We start from the raw sequence: 22426 nt of genomic DNA on the forward strand, positions 1-22426 counted from the left end.
GGATTGGCAGATTAACAGGTGGGGGATAAGCAGATGCATCGACCAACAAAGTTCAGTGTACTAGAATTTGTACTTTACTGAGAAAGTGCAATAACAAATATAACGCATATTGCATTTCTAAAAGGCATTACGTATTCATAGTTTACTTAGTAATTTTTACAAATACATTTTTGAAAGATATATAACTATTTGGACCTTCAAGATGTGTAAATTGGCTGTCAATTAACTTTCATTTGAAACTAACACCAATCAGCTGACCAGCAATAGATATTGCTGAGATGAATAGCCCAAGGCAATCAGGGTGAATAGCCCGAGGTAATTAAGGGTGCTGCCAGACTTATTGACAATAGATGTAATTATGTGGTGTGGTTATTAGCGTAATGTTTTCACAGTTGGATTATTGTCATTTAGCCGTGTTTACACTGATACTTCCCAAATTAAAAGAGGTATTATCATGAAGTAGATCCTGGGGTTTATGGTCAAATTCTTTGTACGTTGTGTTGTTTTAAGGGATTAAAACAGTGGTTGCTGCAAATTTGAAATATTTTTAATTAGAAACTAAAATAGGACGTTTAATTAGATCAGTTCACTAAAAACGTATGAAGAGATATGTAGTGATGTCCAGGTCTTGCAAAATTTGCTTACCTATTGGATTAATCTATCAAATTAATCATATTACAATACTTGTTAAACGATTACATGGATTTATAGCATCTATTAGAATATTCATTCGTAGGGAGGTCATCAATTTTGTACACATGTAATAGGGAGGGTCATACACACCCCAGCCATAAATTATGAACGGTCCCTAAATTCATAAATGATCTCTGATGTATCAAGCCTACCTAGGCTCATGTCGTGGTGATCACAAATCCTAGTCTGCTAGTATCGTCTTCAGACGACGTCTGTTATCAACATGATCAGTGTCATCTTATTGACTTCAGTATCTACATATTGTGAATGGAGCTGGGTTCTTTGAATCTGACATACACACTGTATATTGCCGTTATCTCTTGGTCAATCAAAATATAATGTAAAGTACTTGACACCAGTTTGTTTACCTTGAATCTCCCGCCATTGATGTCATGTTCGATGACCCTGCTGTGAGCGGCCCATGTCGCTTAGAACGTCAACAATACAGGGGGAGGCAACTCTGTCGGGCACCTGCCAAGTCAGAGACTGACACTCGGAGGAGCGCAACATGAACAAACTTAACTCTCTTTCGATTGGAATATTCTTGTCAATATTTGGCAGTATATTGTTTGAAAACATAGCTGAAGGTAAGTAGTTAAAATATAAACTTTTTCATGGTTGTTTCGGTCGTCAACCTGTGAATCAAAAATCATATAGTTGATCTTTATGAACTAAATCAGGTGATGTGTCTTGCGATGAAGAATGAGTTAACCAAAATGAATGGTTAGGACAAATTCGAGTTATTACAATGATTACATCCCCAGCAACGTTTTCAGTGCTTTCGGAAAACTTAGAGAATAAGGATAGTGGGGTAATAATGGCATCGAAAGAACAATTTAATTTGCCTTTTCAGTGACGTAGATTGTAGCTTGTATTATGTGAAACTCTTCGGTAAAAATGTTGTTTTGAAAAGAAAATGAGGTAAACCTTATTCCCAGTGAAACTTTCGTCAAAAATTGACATATGATTTCATTACAGCATGTTGACATGTTAAAGTTCATTTGTCAAGAATAGTGAATATTTTTACCAATGGGATGAATATGACCACAGACCATATATAAAAAAGGTCTCTGATATGACCAATACATAATGAAAAAAGGAACAGCTATAGAACATGTTTGTCACTAATTTCATTCAAGGATTGTTCGGCTAATGATGGCGTTTTTGGTAACTAACCATTAATGGGGCTGGTCATTAATATTTGACAGGTTGGCCTGGACTGAAGTACCATTAATGAAAGGGAAAATGTTCATCTTTCCAGGAAATTTCCTCATATCAAGCTGTAGAAAGTCCAGTTCCACAAACATGACATGCTCACATTCATCTTGCATGCAATCCATCTGTGCAACAGTGTAAATAATGATCTGAGAGCACCCAATTATGCTTCTTAACTACAGTGAAATTAGTAGGGATATTTTAAAACGTAAACATGTTCGAAGTGTATGATGACTCCCCCCAAAAGAGTCAGCAAAATACATTCCAGCTAATGTTTAATTAGGTGATCAACATTGAACAATTATTTGTGTTTGCGTATCAGCATGTGAGATAAAAAAATAACAATAATAAACAAATTTATTGATAAAATATGAATTCTTAATTGAATTTCATTTATGGCTTCTTTTTAAAAACAGGAAAAAAATAAGGTGATTGTTTTCACTTTGGGTGAGTGAGCTTCCTGATTGGTTAAATTGTATTTGTCATAAGTTATCATGGCTATTATTTCTTATAAAGCAAACCAAACATTTTGATCTTCATACTCATCATTTGTTCACATGGTAGATGGTGTAAAGTATAGGCTGTCTGGACCTGTATAAGATGAATTGGTATTTTGATGTGTCTGCTGCTATTTTAGCTCACAACACATGCACGCAAGCATGCACACACACACACACGTGCGTGCGCGCGCACGCACACACACATAGAGAGAGAGATGCACTCACAGAGAGACAGAAAGCAAGAAAGAGAGAGGGTGAAAAAGAAGAGAGAGAGAAGAGTTGTGCACACACACAACCACACACTTACACATAGGTGCACACACACTACACACAGACACATACACAGACAGACATGATGAGAAAGAGTTTAGATTATTAGGAATGCCAAGTCTTAAATGCGATAAAGAAATTCCTTTCTGAGATCAAATTAAATCATCACCATGCAATTGTTATAGATTTTCAGGTCTCTTCATAACGATCAACTCGAAGCTTGATTCCTTTGAAACCATCTCAATAGAAACCAGTAGATGCAGCAGGTGCTTGGCATCTGCCTCCCAATATTTACATATATTGACCTGCCCTGAACAAACTATTGATCCTACAGTCATAGCATGAAGGACTTCAAACAAATTCAGTTACATTGTTGTGTCAATTTGATTATTTTATGTCCAAGTAAAATCACCATATATATACTACCATCAAAAGTTTAGACTCACTAGTGTAAATGTAGCCACTTACTTCTGTCAACTGTTCTAAACTAGATTTTGCTAAATATTCCATAATGTTTAAAGGTACTGTTTACACATGAACTGATGTATTGTAAAACAAATTAGTAACGTTGACAAAAGTATTTTCATGAGTTCAATAAATGATGAAACTCAGTGAAAATTGGCAAATTCTTAACAAAACTGTACACAAAAACGAAGCCGTTCATTTGCATGATATTTGCACATGCTTTTCAGAAAACTGATTGATGATCCTCGTGCAATTCATCTGCATAATGTTTGCAGATGGTTCCCCTAAGTTAGTGGAGTAACTCATCTTCGATGTAACCGTATACATATACATAACATATAGTGAGTACTTTAAGTGAGTCTAAACTTTTGATTATTTTCTGTCCTAGTAAAATCACCATATATGTATGATATTATATTTTCACCAGAACCTATCTTGATTGATTCTGCGTTACTTGTGTTAAAGTATTACTGTGATATAGGGAGCAGGTGGTCAATTGTTTACATGTTATAGCCTTGTGGAAAACTGTCAATATAGATAGGTTACATTATACATGTTAAATGATGTTTAACAAGCAGTGGATTGTTTCAAACAAGCAAGTGATTGAGATATATTTTCTGTTTGTGAAGAATTAAACAGTTGTTTTTGTCAATTTAGAATAATGATATTGTTGATTTTGTTTGACTTAGCATCTCCTGTCAACCCATCGATAGAAAAGAGAGATTTTGGGAACGATGACTTCAAAGGTCAACTACCTGTTGAAAATAGAGAAGAATGGGCAAGATTAGCGAACACTGGGTTAGAACAAGATAAAGTAGGAAAGGAACTGGATGAACTTGAGGATGAGAAGAGGAAGGGACCAGCAGAAGGGTATGATGGGGATGAAAGGATGAGAGGAGGCTTGATGGAAGGTAGAGAGGGAGTGAGTTCCAAGTCAGCCCAGGTTGACGAACTGCTGCCATCCAGGATACAAGAAGGAGTTGGGGAAAATAGTGAGGGTGCCAATCATCAAGATGGCAGCCAGGCAGATCCTGGCCAGGATCAGCAGGTGGACATTCATGACAACTCTAGAGATGTCCCACACAACCAGGAACAGCATTCAGATAGTGTTCCTGGACAGAATGTACAGGACTTAAACCGTGCATTGATTCCATCCAGCAGCCTCAAGCCTCAAGCTCAACAAACTGTTCAAAGTGCAAACCAAAACCGTGACCAGTACTCAAATCAGCAGCCTTTGTCAAACCAAGGTTCAGACCAACAACTCCTGCTGCATGGTCCTGACCAACAACTGCCTCTTCAGCAGGGTTCAAACCAACAACTGCCACTTCAAGAGGGTTCAAACCAACAACTGTCACTTCAAGAGGGTTCAAACCAACAACTCCCTCTTGAGAAGGGTTCAAACCAACAACTGCCACTTCAGCAGGGTTCAAACCAACAACTCCCTCTTCAGCAGGGTTCAAACCAACAACTGCCACTTCAGCAGGGTTCAAACCAACAACTTCCTCTTCGAGCAGGGTTCAAACCAACAACTGCCACTTCAGCAGGGTTCAAACCAACAACTCCCTCTTGAGAAGGGTTCAAACCAACAACTGCCACTTCAGCAGGGTTCAAACCAACAACTGCCACTTCAGCAGGGTTCAAACCAACAACTCCCACTTCAGCAGGGTTCAAACCAACAACTGCCACTTCAGCAGGGTTCAAACCAACAACTCCCTCTTCAGCAGGGTTCAAACCAACAACTGCCACTTCAGCAGGGTTCAAACCAACAACTTCCACTTCAGCAGGGTTCAAACCAACAACTGCCACTTCAGCAGGGTTCAAACCAACAACTTCCACTTCAGCAGGGTTCAAACCAACAACTTCCACTTCAGCAGGGTTCAAACCAACAACTTCCACTTCAGCAGGGTTCAAACCAACAACTGCCACTTCAGCAGGGTTCAAACCAACAACTCCCACTTCAGCAGGGTTCAAACCAACAACTACTACCTCAGGACTCAAACCAACAAGTACCACTTCAGCATAGTGTAGACCAATCGGCACAAACACATTATGTTTCAAACCAACAACTCCCACTTCAAGAGGGTTCAAACCAACAACTGCCACTTCAGCAGGGTTCAAACCAACAACTGCCACTTCAGCAGGGTTCAAACCAACAACCCCCACTTCATCATAGTGTAGACCAATCAGCGCAAACACGTTATGTTTCAAACCAACATCTGCCACCTCTCCAGGGTTCTGACAAAGTTGCTGAAGACCAACAGGCTCATCATGGTAATGATCAACAATCCCAGGGGGAAATCACTAGGGGAAACCAGAGAGAAGCCAGTCCAAACCAGAATCAAGAGTTAGACAAAACACAAAACACAAATTCAAACTCGAACCCAAACCAAAAATCCTACCTGCAGCAGGTAATTCAAAACCAAATTCAGTCAGAGGTTCTCCTGAAAGACAGAACCAAGGAAACAGGAAATGATGTCCCAGAAGAGTTCAAAGTTGAGGATAATCAACCATTGGATGGTTCCAATGAACCAGCCGCTCAATCCAAAGACCATTACTCGGATGATGGCTACCTGGACCCACCTGCAAACAACCTGGACACTGATAGGAGCATGTCTGACAAAGCCGACGAAGAAGTCGGCCATGATGCTAATGCTTATGATGAAGATGGTGAAGCAGACACTCGTATCAATAACAAAAATATCATTGATGATAATAATGAACAAGCTGTCTACAATGGTGATAATGGGGGTGATACAAAGGCAGAGCAGACGGACGATAATGACGAGAAGGATCAAGGATTCGATGATGACTACGATGACTATTCATATGAAGACAAAGAGGATAATGATATATTAGGTAAGGAAAGTGTTTACAATTATTGTTTAATGAATGAAACTTTAGTGTGTAACATACAACATCGTGAGCTTACCCATGCCAATTAATGTTTTCAGACTACAATTAGTGAGTGTAAACATTGCAAAGACAGTTTGCAGAATAGTTTTAAGGTTTGACAAACTGTTGGTCATAGAATTAGATACTCCTCAAATCATGAATACACAATGCTATTCAGAAAGTGGTCAAATGTGACATATGTTATATTTGGTATTACACTTTTTTGGTCAGGGTTCGAAATACCCCATATACTTGTGTGCCATGGCACGGTAAATACAGAAATGGCACGGCTAAAAAGATTTCTCAGTGCCCTTTTCATTTAATCCCCAAAACAATTATTTTTTTCCAAATTGAATAATACCATACATATTTGAATGCTCATAAACCCATTTCTTTATTTAACAATAAATTTCAAATGATCATCATCATTGTCATTTATTCTAAAAACATGTGGGCACACTTGATTTCAGAAAGGCACACCTAAAATATTTGCCTGGTGCCCTAAGGCACACTTACAAAAAAAAGTATTTCTATCCCTGTTAGTAAAGTACCGATTCTAGTACTTTTGATGGGTTGAGTCCCATCTGGGATTCGAACCCACACCCTCAGAGTCAGGCACCTAATTGCCAGCACACAAAGTCAGACAGCCTAACCCGCTCAGTCACTGTGGCTTCCACAGGTTAGGCGGCTGACTTTAGGGTCCAGAGGCTCCCGGATAGGACTCAACCCAACAAAAGTACTAATCTGTACTTTACTAAGAAAGTGTAATCACAAATATAACATATGTTACATCTCAAATCATGTCGATAATGTATGATTTGTCTTACATCTGCTACAAAATGGTGTTTGCATTTCTAAGGAATTAAGAGGAACTAAGTAAGAACAACACGTTTGATAGGAAAAGACCAGTTGAAAACAACCTGTCCCTTACTTGTTTGAGTGGCATTTTAGAAGTTGAGACTTACAATATACAACAAATTTTATGGATATCAACCTGTCCCTTGTGTTGATGATGTGATGGTAAGACATTTAACACTGCTAACCTTGGCAGCTGTGGTGATTGTAAGACATTTATAACTGCTTTTCTTGATAGTAGTGGTGATTGGAACATGTTTAACATTGCTCTTCTTGGTTTAAACAAATTTTATTCAGATCAGATAAAAAGGATTGACAAGCAAACCTAAATGGCTTATATTAATTTTTAGGGCTGGGACGATATATTTTTTATTTTTATCAAGATTTTTATGGCAAGATTATATTAATGCGGCAAACATAATACATACTTAACGGTTCACATTTATGCGTAATGTTGTACATAATAATTATAACAAGTTGTAAAAATAAGAACAAGTTATTTCTGAATGATAACTATCTAACTTACTATCAACAAATTACCTTAGTTTTGTTTCGTGGTCAGTTGATACAAATAAGAAACTACAAAACTTTTATGAATCAGATCGTTTTGATGTAATAATGAATCGATGGAGTGACTGTAGAATATCCATGTTCGTCTGATACGATACTGAGTTATCACCATTTAAGATGTCCCGCAGGGAGAAACCTTTCACATAGATATATGATTCGTATCGAATGCTATTATAGTTAGGACACATAAAGAAATAGTGGAATATATCATCACAATCATGTGAACAGGAACAAAAAATATTGAAATGAAATGATTATATTTCTCAATGTTAAGTCACTACATCCCAGTCTAAGATGACAGTACTCTTCTTGACAGTGGTGTTATTGCAAGACAGGTTGTTTAACACTGCTTCTCTTGATACCAGTGGTGATTGCAAGTCGTTGTTTAACATGTTTAACACTGCTTCTCTTGATACCAGTGGTGATTGCAAGTCGTTGTTTAACATGTTTAACACTGCTTCTCTTGATACTAGTGGTGATTGCAAGTCATTGTTTAACATGTTTAACACTGCTTAATTTGGCACAAGCAATGACAGCAACATATTTATCACTACTTATCTTGTCACCAAAAGGTCAAGAGGAAACTAAATCAACTTCAACGTCCTCAACACCAACAAAAGATGACTGGTACGGAGTCAGCAAGGAAGAAGGTATGTACTAGGAATGTTAAAACTTTATTAATTTCATATTTGCTAGCTTATATTGATGTTCGGCTTTTATTGATTAGCTGTTGCTGTAAGAAATACCAGTAAGCAATCATTTATACTTTGGTTCCCAACCTCACTAAAATTGTTCACTGAACATATCATGAAAAAATGAGTTTAATTTTTTAAAATTATTTTGACTCCTGATTTCACAATTTTTTGTTTAAATGACATAAAATAATCCCAGCCCATCCCAAAATTTTAGGCCCCAAGTAAATGCTGTGAATTATTTTGGCTCCTAGTTTCACAATGTTTTGTCGTAAACAGTGCCATTAAATAGTCCCAGACAATCATAGATATTAATTGTTGGTAGGTCCTCACAAGTAAATGTGATTTTCTTTGGGACAAGCACATTTGGCCCAAAACTTCTACTACTTTCAGGATAAAATGGACCATGTTTATGAAAGCCCCCAATGCTCCTCACATACCAGTTAGACAGATTCTGTTGCTGGCCATGTTCACATTGGTCCTAACATTTGTATATTTCAAAATTTCAAGATATTTTTTTATAAAAATGTGTATTTTTTTATTGAGAGTAAATGTGTGAAATATTGGTTCATTTGTCCCATTTGTTATAATAGAGCCTCAAGTGTTTGAACTATTAATCGGCCCACATAACTTATCCTGAAGTCAGGGCTAAGGAGTGTGAGAACAATTCATCAGGTTAAAAAGCTGTTTTATTCTGCTGTCCTTTATTCGTGGACTCCATGAATTATATCCTGATTATTCAGGATGGTGCAGGTACAAGAAGGAAGGGAATCTTGGTGTACTGGGAAGCATCATGTCTCATACATGCAATATGATCTCCCTTCTACTCATGAAACTGGGTATACCTAATAATAATGGATTTGTATAGTGCCTAGTTTCCACCATAAAGTGCTCAGCAGTGCTGAAATCACAATCTGATTATCATCATTATGATTACACAATGCCAATTAGAAAGTGGTCAGATGTAACATATTTTATGTTTGGGATTACTCTCTTGGTAAAGTACAGATTATTATTACCCCGGATAACCCAAGCTGCCTGTAGGGCACTTGAAGGTTAATGATCACATGGCTTATCCCACCTGGTACCCATTTTCTGCTGGGTGAACAGAGGCAATTTTGAACAAACTCATTTGCCTAAGGTGAGACCACACGTATCACATGTGCTTCATTGTTGGGCAGGACTGAAGTCCTAGAAACTCCTAGTGTGGTGGAAGATGTCATAACTGACTGCCATCATGGTCAATATCTAAAATACATCACTCTTGGCTTATGTTTTGGATGTGCTGTTGTTGCTTATTCCAGTGTAGGTTTGGACCCAAGTAGCCTTTGGTCATCACACAAGGTGACCTAATGGATCTGATGGTCTGGTGATTTGGTTGATTGCAAATGATTGTACCAATATCAGTCAGGGGCAGTGGGGTAGCGAGGTGGTTAAAGCGTTTGCTTGTCATGGTTTGATTCCCTTCATGGGTAACAATATGTGAAGCTCATTTCTGATGTCCCCCACTGTGATATTGCTGAAATGTGGCTAAAAGCAGTGTAAAACCATGCCCTCTCACTTACAACATCAAGCCCTGGGTTGTCTGGTCCAGATTCAGTTATTTAATGGCTGCCAACATGTAGCTGGACTTGTTTTGATTTTGTGGCAAATGACAATCAAACAACTCGAATTTACTCTTTCACTGTATGATAATATTACATCTCTATATTGTAACATTTCCTATTTCCGTAATATTCAAGAGCATGGACAAACCATTGTAACTGTTTACTTTGAAGTTAACTCAGCATTTACATGATACATGTGGTCAGTTTACAAGTACATTCTTCATGTCTATTGTAAGGGATCTTTTGAACATATACTCTGGAGAAGAAACAGCAATAAAATTGCATGATTTTAAAATAAATAATTAATGAATAAGCTGATAAATAATCAAAACTGGATTTATACTCAATTTTAATTATAGGTCATTAAAAAAAGGAATCTAGATTGCCATAGGTACATTAAAAGCTTCACTAAAGGGAGAAGGCACCATAATACAATATGCTTTAAAAAGGTGGTGATGTGTGAAGCCCATTTCTGGAGTCCCCTGTCGTGATATTGCTGGAATATTGTTAAAAGCGGCATAACAACCTCACTCACTCACTCACTCACTCACTCACTCACTCACTCACTCACTCACTCACTCACTCACTCACTCACTCACTCACTCACTCACTCACTCACTCACTCACTCACTCACTCACTCACTCACTCACTCACTCACTCACTCAAGTGGTAGAGATGTGAAAATGATAAAATATATATTCGTTGTCTTCAATTCATTTTCACACTTTTCATTGGAACCGTTTTTCTTTGATCTGTGGCTATCTGTCACCCTTTCATGATATGCCGGACATATTGCAAAAAAATGTCAAAGACTCCACTCATTCTCTCTCTGGGATTTCACCGTAAGTCAGCTGCAGAGGTTGTAAATAAGTGTGTAAGTGAGTGAGTGAGTATAGTATCACTGCAAGGGACATCAGACATGGGCTTCACACGTTGTAGTTTTGTGGGGAATCGAACCCAGGTCTTCAGCGTGACAAGCGAAAGCTTTAACCACTAGGCTACCCCACCACCCCTTGTAAATAAGGGTTCCATTGATTAGAAAAAGTAGAATCTATATATATCAACTGAAAGTTTGATGAGATATCGATCAGTACATTCACATGACGGTGTACAGAAACATCTGTGGTTGCAAGGATGAAGCATGGTAAAGGACAGTGTCAGTATTTCACAGCCAGACCATAGAAACAAAATGACCCACCATTTGTGAGAAATATGGGTGTCCTGATATTTCTGACACCTTGACTATCACTCTCCCAGGCAAAGGGCCGTTTGACCTGAAAGTAATTCCACCAATGGGGAGCAGTCAGTCCAGGCCTACACAGTGTGGCTCACTGCTCGTTTCACTAGAGTTCCTCTGTCACTGAACAGCAGGGGAGTCATCCTTGAATGTCTCTCAGTACCAGCTTGAACATGTTGAATAGTGATAACAAAATCCAGAAACTGTTTACAACCCCCAAAGGCTCACTTTATACCCTGTCTACCATCTGTAATAGGTTACTGAATCCTTTATTCTCTACAGGTTGCCTTAAAATATACTGAATGCCTTAATCTATCCTGGATCCTTTAATCTCTACTGGTTGCCTTATATATACTGGATGCTTTGATGTATACTGAATGCCTTAATCAGTCTTGGTCAAAACTTGAATATGTATTATTACTTGATTAATATGGGACAACAAATTGTCCATCAATATTTAATAGCCATAAGACTAATCCTTCCTCTCATAAAATTTCTTAAGAACCTGTCTGAGCAAGTGTTAATTCGCATTCATTATTACTAAACAAACATGGGTGATGTATTCGTCAAGTCTTGCTTGTGTGTGATAAGTCATATATACACCACTCTGTTGTTCACTGTCTATGATATTCTATTTATACAACACAGATTTTGTCAAGGCCAGATGTGGCCTTTTGTTGATGTCTTCAATATGTGTACCTAACTGACCTTTGAGATTTGTATGCTAGGTCATCATGGCCTGTTCCAGTCAACATCCCTAAGCATGTTATTGCAATCGTACTATATTATCCAGGGTTTTATGCAATCTGCACATGTGCATCCAGTACACACAAATGTAGAGAAAGGATACATTGTACCCACAACACAGCTATGACTTTGCAAAGTGTTTGGTAGTTTCATTCAGAAGAGTGATGTGCATCATTTCATCCACCAGTCTAGGGTGGGGCGGGTGTATTTTGTTGTTGTTGTGTGTCAAGCTTGTCAGCATGATACCTCAAGAACCATTTACTGGATTTTCTACATGGATTTTCGAGACTTCTCTTGAATGTTTTTTGATAAGCATTTTTTTATTACTATTTTTGCATATTCCATACACTATGACGTTCATGTCAAGGTCAAAAGTGAGTCTTGAAAATATTTGTGCGTTTGAACAACTACAGAGCAAGATATTAAGAGAGGTTGACTGGTCATGTTTTTGTTGACATTTAACTTCATCTTAAACTATGACCTTCACTTTCATTACTTTTTAAGGTTGATTTGATAATTTGCGGCGGGGATTATGTCACCTTAGTGACAATGCTTGTTATCCACTGACATTATATGGGATAATCTTTCATTGTTTAATACAGTCAGTTCTAACATGTCTAGTGAGTATATGTAAGTAAAACTACTGTGATAGTAAAATTATTGTGATAGTAACTGACAGCTTAGTCCTGAAGGACCCTGAAGCAAATATATCCAAGAAAGCCCACGCAAGTCTAGAAAATGTGGCAAGTCTAGATTTCCTCAGCTTCTGAAAATGAAGAAAGTCTCAGGGCTCCTTTTCATTATATATTTTATTTTTTTTACTATGAACTTTTTTCAGTAAAATATGTTCATTTCAGAGACTAGTTGTTAGTCTACTGACAGCTGTGTGGGTGGACAATTGGAATAGGCCTTGTTACTATGGTTACTGAAACAAAACAGACCTATATCCAGCATTTGTTGTATTTGTGACAGCATGTTTGACTTGGAACATTTAATACAGAGCTGTCATACAGTAGCAGCCATGTTTATGCTTGTGAACACTGGGTTCTAAAGAAACCAGATTAGGAGAAGAATGCAGTTTGTAACATGATGCTGGTTTGCACTCTGTGAGCGAGTCAGTGTGTTCCTGTGAGCAGCGTAGCATGACTACAGATAGGAAACGAGACCACACTTGAAGGTTTTAGCTGATCTCAACTTCTCTCTGTCAGCCTTAGTGAGCAATTTGACACAATTGTTTTAGGACCGCTACAAGGAAAATCAGGCATGGTGACCCATTCCAACCCAAATCCAGATACTCTATACTCTATGGTTGACAACATTACAAAGTTTCAGCATAGACTCTCATACCATGGCGCTGCTTGACAACGGTATAAAGATTCAATGGTATAAGGATCTAACTTTGAATCAGAATAGAATATAGAAGACTAGAATAAAAATCACAAATCCACAGGGGCTTGTAACGCTAAAAACTGCCATCAAGGCATATACTGTCACTGACGGGGTCTTAGTACTATATCCTTTTATATAGTACTAAGACCCCGTCAGTGACAGTATATGCCTTGATGGCAGTTTTTAGCGTTACAAGCCCCTGTGCACAAATCATCCACAGAATGCCTTTCCTTGATTGTTTTTCAGCAACTTCTAAAGTGCAAATGAAACACACCATTCAACTTGATTCAAACTAAGTGACAAATGTCTGTTTGAAATAATTGCTGTGCTTCAATAAAACAATCAAAAACCTCTTGAAACCTGTTTTATCTAAAACCGCAACAAAAATGTCCCTTTCAAAGAGATCCATGTGGCCATCTGGTTAAAGTGTTCATTTGTCCCACTCTAGTCTGGGTTCATTTCCCTCATGGGTACAGTGTGTGAGAGAGTTTTAGGGTGAACCCTGCACTGACTTTGCCAGAAAATTGCCACCAGATGGGTACAGTTCTATATTCTTTACAGGGTCATATTGGAAGGAGCTAAATGAATTACTGTTAGGAAAGTAGTACATCATAATCAGAATGTCGGAAGTAGAAAGTCACAGACCTGTAGTTTGACTGTGTACCAGTATTTTGCGTACCAGTCGACACAAACAGATTTCTCACCATCAGATGTTGAATAGTGGGTAAATGAGTTTATTCTGCTTTTAGCAATATTCCAGCAATATCATGGGGTTTGGGTGAAGATGACACCAGAAATGGGCTTCACACATTGTACAAATGTGGGGAATCGAACCGATCTTCGGCATCATGAGCAAACACTTTAACCACTAGGCTTCTCCACTGCCCCTGGTGTTGAATAAGTTTCTACAGCTTATTAACCCTTCTCACTAGTCTTTGAGCAGCGGGGCGGTGGGGTAGCCTAATGGTTAAAGCATTGGCTCGTCATGCCAAAGACCTGGGTTCGATTCCCCACATGGGTACAATGTGTGAAGCCCATTTCTGGTGTCCCCCGCCGTGATGTTGCTGGAATATTGCTAAAAGCGGCGTAAAACCAAACTCATTCAGTCAGTCTTTGAGCAGCGTCATGCCTAGAATGAGATAAGAGGTTCTTGTGAGCCTGTACAGGGGATTGATGTAGTTATAGTCAACCCACTGATGTGAAAGCTGTTCGCTGAGGCCATTGTCTCACACTAATGTTGTAGATGGTGATGATGATGGTGTCGATGGTGTTTTGGATAAAGAAGATGAAGACTACAGTGACCCTGACATTGACCAGGAACTGGAGTTTCAGCAGACACATCAGAAGAGGCCTCACATTGACAGCAAAGGGGAAGGTAGGTATTGAAGAATATGTATGGTAATTCATGTGTCCTTTGAGAGACAGATGGGTGAGGTCAAGATGGGAAGGGTACTTACCAATGGAGTTCAAGCAAACTAAAAAGAGGCAGCATAAAAGGAATGACAGAGGTATATATATCATTAATGTTCCTGCAGACAGGTTGAGGAGGTAGACAGAGGGCAGTCAAGAAGGTAGGTGTCATATACATCACTGATAGTTCCCCAGACAGATGTTCTAGGGAAAGGTAGGCGTCAATCATAACAGTGGGGTTCCAACAGACACAGCAGGAAGCCTCAGATGTCCCAGGGAAAGGTAGGTGTCATACATAACACTAGAGTTCCAACAGACACAACAGGAAGTCTCAGACAGATGTCCTAGGGAAAGGTAGGCGTCATACATATTAGTAGGGCTCCAACAAGCACATCAAGAATCCTCAGACAGATGTCCTAGAGGAAGGTAGGTATCACGTTTATCAATGGGGTTCCACCAGACACAACAGAAAGCCTCAGGCAGATGTCCTAGGGGAAGGTAGGTGTCCTACATATCAGAGGGGTTCCACCAGACACAACAGAAAGCCTCAGACAGATGTCCTAGATGAAGGTAGGTGTCCTACATATCAGAGGGGTTCCACCAGACACAACAGGAAGCCTCAGACAGATGTCCTAGGGGAAGGTAGGTGTCCTACATATCAGAGGGGTTCCACCAGACACAACAAAAAGCCTCAGCCAGATGTCCTAGGGAAGGTAGGTGTCCTACATATCAGAGGGGTTCCACCAGACACAACAGGAAGCCTCAGACAGATGTCCTAGGGGAAGGTAGGTGTCCTACATATCAGAGGGGTTCCACCAGACACAACAGAAAACCTCAGACAGATGTCCTAGGGGAAGGTAGGTGTCCTACATATCAGAGGGGTTCCACCAGACACAACAGGAAGCCTCAGACAGATGTCCTAGGGGAAGGTAGGTGTCCTACATATCAGAGGGGTTCCACCAGACACAACAGAAAGCCTCAGACAGATGTCCTAGGGGAAGGTAGGTGTCCTACATATCAGAGGGGTTCCACCAGACACAACAGAAAGCCTCAGACAGATGTCCTAGGGGAAGGTAGGTGTCCTACATATCAGAGGGGTTCCACCAGACACAACAGGAAGCCTCAGACAGATGTCCTAGGGGAAGGTAGGTGTCCTACATATCAGAGGGGTTCCACCAGACACAACAGGAAGCCTCAGACAGATGTCCTAGATGAAGGTAGCAGAGGCATGTTTCTGAAGGCAGGCTTACTGCCAAGATGATTGTAGCATCTCTACTTTAACATTGATCAAGGATCAAGGTTGCCTTGTGGAGCCCGACTCAGATCTAGAAGTGTGCTCTATAATTTATATCTCAAGTTGTCAGACCTTTTTGGACTCTTTGAAATGAACACATGGAACATGGTAGTTCATGCATGTAATATCAATTTTCTTCTGCAGAGTTTTTCTATGAAGACATGAAGACTAACATCAAGGAGGGCATTGTAGAGAACAAGCTGCTGAAGAACAGGGTCGGCCTGAACGCCCCGTCCAGCATGGTTCTCTTCTACACCTGGATCATACTTATTGTTCTGATCGCCGTGGTTTCACTGTCTGCATTCCGGTATCGCTGCAAGGTCAGTAGTGGCAGGACGGTGGTAGTGGTGTTGTTGTTGGTGTGTGTTGTTGGTGTATGTTGTTGTTGGTGTATGTTGTTGTTGGTGTGTGTTGTTTTGTCACTGTCAACTCACTGGCTGGTAGTGAGGGATCAATCTCCAGTCACCATTTGTGCCTGTCAGCTACCCATTCACTATCCATTCACCCTATGTCTCACTCAACTATCCGTTCACCAACTGTGCCCCTAAACTACTCCCTCACTATCCATTCACCCATGCCCTATCCTACCAACCCAGTCAACCATTCCACAACCATCACAGTACCTCAGCCACGCACCCACCTATCCTCACATCCACCCCATCACCCACCCACCCACCTCACAACCATCCTATCACCCACCCACCCACCCCTCACATCCACCCTATCACCCACCCACCCTCATCCACCCCTATCACCCACCCACGCCACATCCACCCTATCACCCACCTACCTACCTCACATCCACCCTATCACCCACCCTCACATCCACCTCCACCCACCTATCACCACCCCACCCACCCATCACATCCATCCTATCACCCACCCACACCTATCCTCTCACATCCACCCTATCACCCTCCCACCCTCACATCCACCCTATCACCCACCTACCTACCCTCACATCCACCCTATCATCCACCCCTACACTCACATCCACCCTATCACCCACCCACCCTCACAACCATCCTATCACCCACCTACCCACCCTCACATCCACCCCTATCACCACCCTCACCTCCATCCACCCTATCACCCACCCACACCACATCCACCCTATCCCCACCTACACCTACCCTCACATCCACCTATCCCCACCCATCCACCCTATCACCCATCCACCCTCCATCCATCCTATCACCCACCACCACCCACCCTCACATCCATCCTATCACCCACCTACCTACCCTCACATCCATCCACCCACACTCACATCCACCCTATCACCCACCCACCCTCACATCCACCCTATCACCCACCTACCTACCCTCACATCCACCCTATCATCCACCACACACTCACATCCACCCTATCACCCACCCACCCTCACATCCACCCTATCACCCACCCACCCTCACATCCACCCTATCACCCACCTACCTATCCTCACATCCACCCTATCACCCACCCTCCCTCACATCCACCCTATCACCCACATACCTACCCTCACATCCACCCTATCACCCACCCTCCCTCACATCCACCCTATCACCCATCCACCCTATCACCCACCCTATCATCCACCTATCTACCCACTGATACACCATATCACCCACCTATCTACCCTCACATCCACCATATCACCCACCTATTTACCCTCACATCCACCCTATCACCCACCTATTTACCCTCACATCCACCATATCACCCACCTAGTTACCCTCTCATCCACCCATTCACCCACTCACATATCCTCACATATACCTACAATCACATCCTCCCACTCACCCACCTACCCACCTACACTCACATCCACCCACTCATCCATCCACCCACCCACCTACCTACCTACTCATCCACCCACCTACCTACCCACTCATCCACCCATCTACCTACCCTCACATCCACCCACTCATCCACCCACTAGGTCCATGTTACCCTCTCACTCGACAACTCAACATCTCGAGCTGCCTTCACACTTCAGAGCATTTCTAAGTGAGCATTCACAGCCAACTATTGACATTGTGGGATCAATCAGACCAGCTGTGCTGCTTACTCTGTGTTGAAAGTTTATCCAAGTGGCTGGAATATCAATGAACATTGTGCTATGATGAGCTCATTATTGATCATATTGACTGGGTGACGCGTGGTTCTTTGTTGCCAGTATCACTGAGTAAATGGCTGTTACATACAACCAGAATTTTATGTATAAACATGTTAAACTGCAGTCTCGGTTGATCTTACCATTGTCAGTGATATTTGATTCATTTATTGCTTTGATGTAACATTAAACACACAATTTCAGCTTTGTAATAACCAGTATTTGAAATACCTGCCTCTTTAACTGCCCGGGATGGCATTTAGATAATATAGACAAGGTCTTTGTGTTGATTTTAAGCTGTATAAGTGAATTACTTGTATGAAAATTCATTTAAAATCTGAGTTTGCAACTTTGTAACCAGACAGGGAACATATTCAATTTCCCAGTCCAACTTCCTTTTGAGTGTTTGTGAATATTCAACTCTGATATATTCCGTGTTCTAATGTTGTTCTTCAGTCTAGGTCTGTATATTTGTGTTGTATTGGAACCAAGATGCTGCCTCTGCAATACCTCACTACTTAATGGATGGTGGGTAGCCTAGTGGTTAAAGCGTTTGCTTGTCAAGCTGAAGGCCCAGGTTCAATTCCCTACATGGGTGCAATGTTTGAAGCCCATTTTCTGGTGTCTCCTGCCATGATATTGCTGGAATATTGCTAAAAGCAGCGTAAAACCATACTCACTCACTTATTTTGACATATAATGAATGCTCATAAACATAGGGTTAATTGCAAGAATAAAGGTGAAATGTAACATTCATCTTTGACATATTGGCATATTGTACCAGTTGAATGGCATCCAGGACACAGCACCACTGGAATACCAATAAACATGGCTTCGCATGCTGAGAACCTAAAGAGTATTGTTTGTTTGAGTGGCATTTTCGAAGTTGGAAAGTGGAATATTGACAAACTTTATGGATAACAACTTCTTTTATTTCGTGAGTGTGACGTTTTGATACAGATTCATGGTCTGTTGTGAAGACCCGTGAAGATCCAGGTTAGAATTGATCTTCAGTAACCCATGCTTGTCGTAAGAGGCGACTAACGGGACCGGGTGGTCAGGCTCGCTGACTTGGTTGACACATGTCATCGGTTACCAATTTGCGCAGATCAATGCTCATGCTGTTGATCACTGGACTGTCTGGTCCAGACTCGATTATTTACAGACCGCCGCCATATAGCTGGAATATTGCTGAGTGCGGCGTGAAACTAAACTCACTCACTCACTGTTGTGAAGTTGTTATCCATAAAGTTTGTCGATATTAATGAGGATTGGAGCTGTGAACCACGTCACACATTGTTATGACAGGATGACGGCAGTGAGAGATGACTTTCATCTAAATACACCTCCCTGTAACAAGCATTGTAACAGCATTAACTTTTTTTTGTTCTTTATTTTACAGGGGTTGTTCATGAATGGACCAAGAAACTTCAGGAATGGTAACCATGGCAACTACAGACCTGGAGAAGAAAACAAAAGGCTGCTCGAAAATGTGTACACATAATATGTTGTTCATATGGTCTCCACATTGTGTTCAGTTGTTAGGAAGGTAGACTATGTTGAGGAGCATTAATACACAGTTCTATGCATCATGTTAATACTTGTGAATATGGAATACAATAGAATGTTTTTCCTTTTTTTAAAAAGAACAAACTTCTTATAATTTTGCTGTTGACAAAGGGACAGCTGTATGTCTGAAAACAAACTGTTAATTTTCTTGTTTTTATGTTTAATTTTTGTTCTGTGAAGAATTCAAACTAAAGAGGCTGACATCTTCATGGGGCTTGTCCAGCACCTGATGTAACTGATAGCTTCTCAGGTGGGAACTTACATAGGCAGGAGGGTTTTCTACAACGAAATTCTTTATCTGTGGTAAGCTGATCAGTCAGTTCTGGTAAATAGTTTGTGCTGTAAATACATGACAGGAGATAGTACTTCAATATGTTTAGACCAAACATGCAAAGATGAATGTGTATATAAATTTCCTAGTTTAGGTATTCATATTTGATCTTTCCTTCTGATCCTGTCACGGTTATCACGATTATCGCGTTTATTGTGTTTATATGGGATCGTTTACATCAAAGACCCCCTGAACTTACTACTTAAGCCTCACACATTAGTTTAGTGTGTTGTGCTCAGTACGGACTCAGTTGATGTTTGTGACTTGTGTTGAAGAGGAAACAGTTTTACATGTTTAAATTAGGTTTTTCATTAAGATCAATTTTGAGAATTATTTTGACTTACTTCAGTATTTCCTGAAACGTTTTTCAATCAGTATTTTCTTTAAATGTATTAGAGTCTGATATGGCTAAAATGCTGTTCAGTGAAGAGTATCAAGGTTTTATTTTTTTATTTTATTTTTTTTATTCATTTCAATTATATTCATTGTCAAGTTGTATTCCCTCTGCAGTGTGTTTCATATACCCAGTAATTATTTTCGATAGGTATTGCCTTTTAACAGTGTTTCAGGCAATTATTTTCTGTATGTATTAATTACATCACGTTTCCTGGAAACATTTTCAGTAAGTATTGCCGTTCCAAATGTTTCATGAAATTAATTTTAATTAAGACTGAATTTGTACATAGCGTCATGAATATAGTTTGTATTAACATTGATTTTCTATAGTGTTTCATGAAAATATTTGTATTGAGTACTGACTTTCTGCAGTATGTCTTGTCATGTTTCTCATGATCTATGCTCTAAACAATCTTAAAGCCTTCAAATTATTTTTGTTGAATCCAAAGGAGGAACATTTTATAACAAGTTTCAGCTTAACTGTGATATTGAATTGAGATGTTGGGGGCTGTGTCAAAATACATTTCCTTGACTGAAGTGTGAAAGACTCACAGTGGACAGTTTGACAGTTTGCAGGTAATCAGCTGATGTTCTGAACATTACCCCAAGACAGTGTAGAGCAGAGAGATACTGGAAGTGGGGCAAATTCAAAGTTTGTATTTTGATACAGTCCCCAAAGTTGGGAATAGATGTTTAGTGCTACCTTTTGTATAAATATGTGCTTCATTGGTAACCATGGCAATTGATGATAGATATGGTTGACAAGATCTTTTTAAAGACAAGTAATGTTGTGTAAGTATGACCTAAAACCACAAGGCAGTGATCCAACAGCAAAGGACAGTGATCTAACATCACATAACAATGATCTAACACCACATAACAATGATCTAACACCACATAACAATGATCTAACACCACATAACAATGATCTAACTCCACATAACAATGATCTAACTCCACATAACAATGATCTAACACCACATAACAATGATCTAACACCACATAACTATGATCTAACATCACTTAACAATGATCTAACACCACATAACAATGATCTAACACCACATAACAGTGATCTAGCATCACTTAACAGTGATCTAACACCACATAACAATGATCTAACACCACATAACAGTGATCTAGCATCACTTAACAGTGATCTAACATCACATAACAATGATCTAACATCACTTAACAATGATCTAACACCACATGGTATTCTGATGACTTGCATTAGCTTGGTTGATTAATGTTTAAAGTGGGAATGGCTACCTAAACAGGCACAGGGTGAAGTGTGTGTTGTAGCAATGTATAGAGTGTTGTATACCCCGTATAACCTGTACTTAGATATCTACTTTTGTGGGGATGTCATTTTAACATGGTGCTAACATTTTATGCAAATTTATTTGTATTGTGAGGTAATATATGTGGGTTTGTTGATTATTTTCTATCTCACAACAAGTATTAATAGCATCATAGCTGCATGATCACACACTGGCATTACAATCATTGAGATGCAATTACATGTGACATTGAGTTGCAGTCACATGTGACATTTTCTTGTGGTCACATGTGACATTGAGTTGCTGTTGCATGTGACAGTGAGTTGCAGTCACATATGTGACATTGAGTTGCAGTCACATATGTGACATTGAAATGCATTCATACATGTGACAGTGAGTTGCAGTCACATATGTGACATTGAAATGCATTCATACATGTGACAGTGAGTTGCAGTCACATGTGTGACATTGAGTTGCAGTCACATGTGACATTAAGATGCATTCATACATGTGACAGTGAGTTGCAGTCACACGTGAGTTGCAGTCGAATGTGACATTGAGTTGCAGTCACATGTGACGTTGAGATGCAGTCACACATGTGACAGTGAGTTGCAGTCACATGTGAGTTGCAGTCATGTGATAGTGACTGCAGGAAGGCAACCGATCTCACTTGCAGTCACGCCCACCATCATCCGCAGCGTCTATCAATGTGGGGCGGTGGGGTAGCCTAGTTGTTAAAGCGTTGGCTCGTCACGCTGAAGACCTGGGTTCGATTCTCCACATGGGTACAATGTGTGAAGCTCATTTCTGGTGTACCCCGCCATGATATTGCTGGAATATTGCTAAAAGCGGCGTAAAACCATACTCACTCACTCACTCTATCAGTGTAAACTCATTCTCTCAGACTCTGTT

The 22426-nt window shown here is 40.0% G+C and overlaps 1 protein-coding gene across 2 annotated transcripts; it reads left to right on the plus strand.

The window, feature by feature from the left end:
- Positions 1–1139: 1139 nt before the first annotated feature.
- Positions 1140–19898, plus strand: LOC124275078 (involucrin-like). 2 transcript variants are annotated; one of them, XM_046710557.1, is made up of 7 exons: positions 1140–1280; positions 3833–4477; positions 4508–5999; positions 8033–8110; positions 14377–14508; positions 15982–16157; positions 19338–19898. In XM_046710557.1, the coding sequence occupies exons 2-7, from the start codon at positions 4415–4417 to the stop codon at positions 19437–19439; spliced, it is 2043 nt and encodes a 680-aa protein (XP_046566513.1). In that variant the 5' UTR covers positions 1140–1280; positions 3833–4414; the 3' UTR covers positions 19440–19898. The 2 variants fall into 2 exon arrangements, with proteins under 2 accessions (XP_046566513.1, XP_046566511.1); XM_046710555.1 differs by having other exon boundaries at positions 3833–5999.
- Positions 19899–22426: the final 2528 nt, after the last annotated feature.

Source organism: Haliotis rubra, unplaced genomic scaffold, assembly GCF_003918875.1.
Source record: "Haliotis rubra isolate DU_JTF1 unplaced genomic scaffold, ASM391887v1 Scf198, whole genome shotgun sequence".
NCBI lineage: Eukaryota > Metazoa > Mollusca > Gastropoda > Lepetellida > Haliotidae > Haliotis > Haliotis rubra.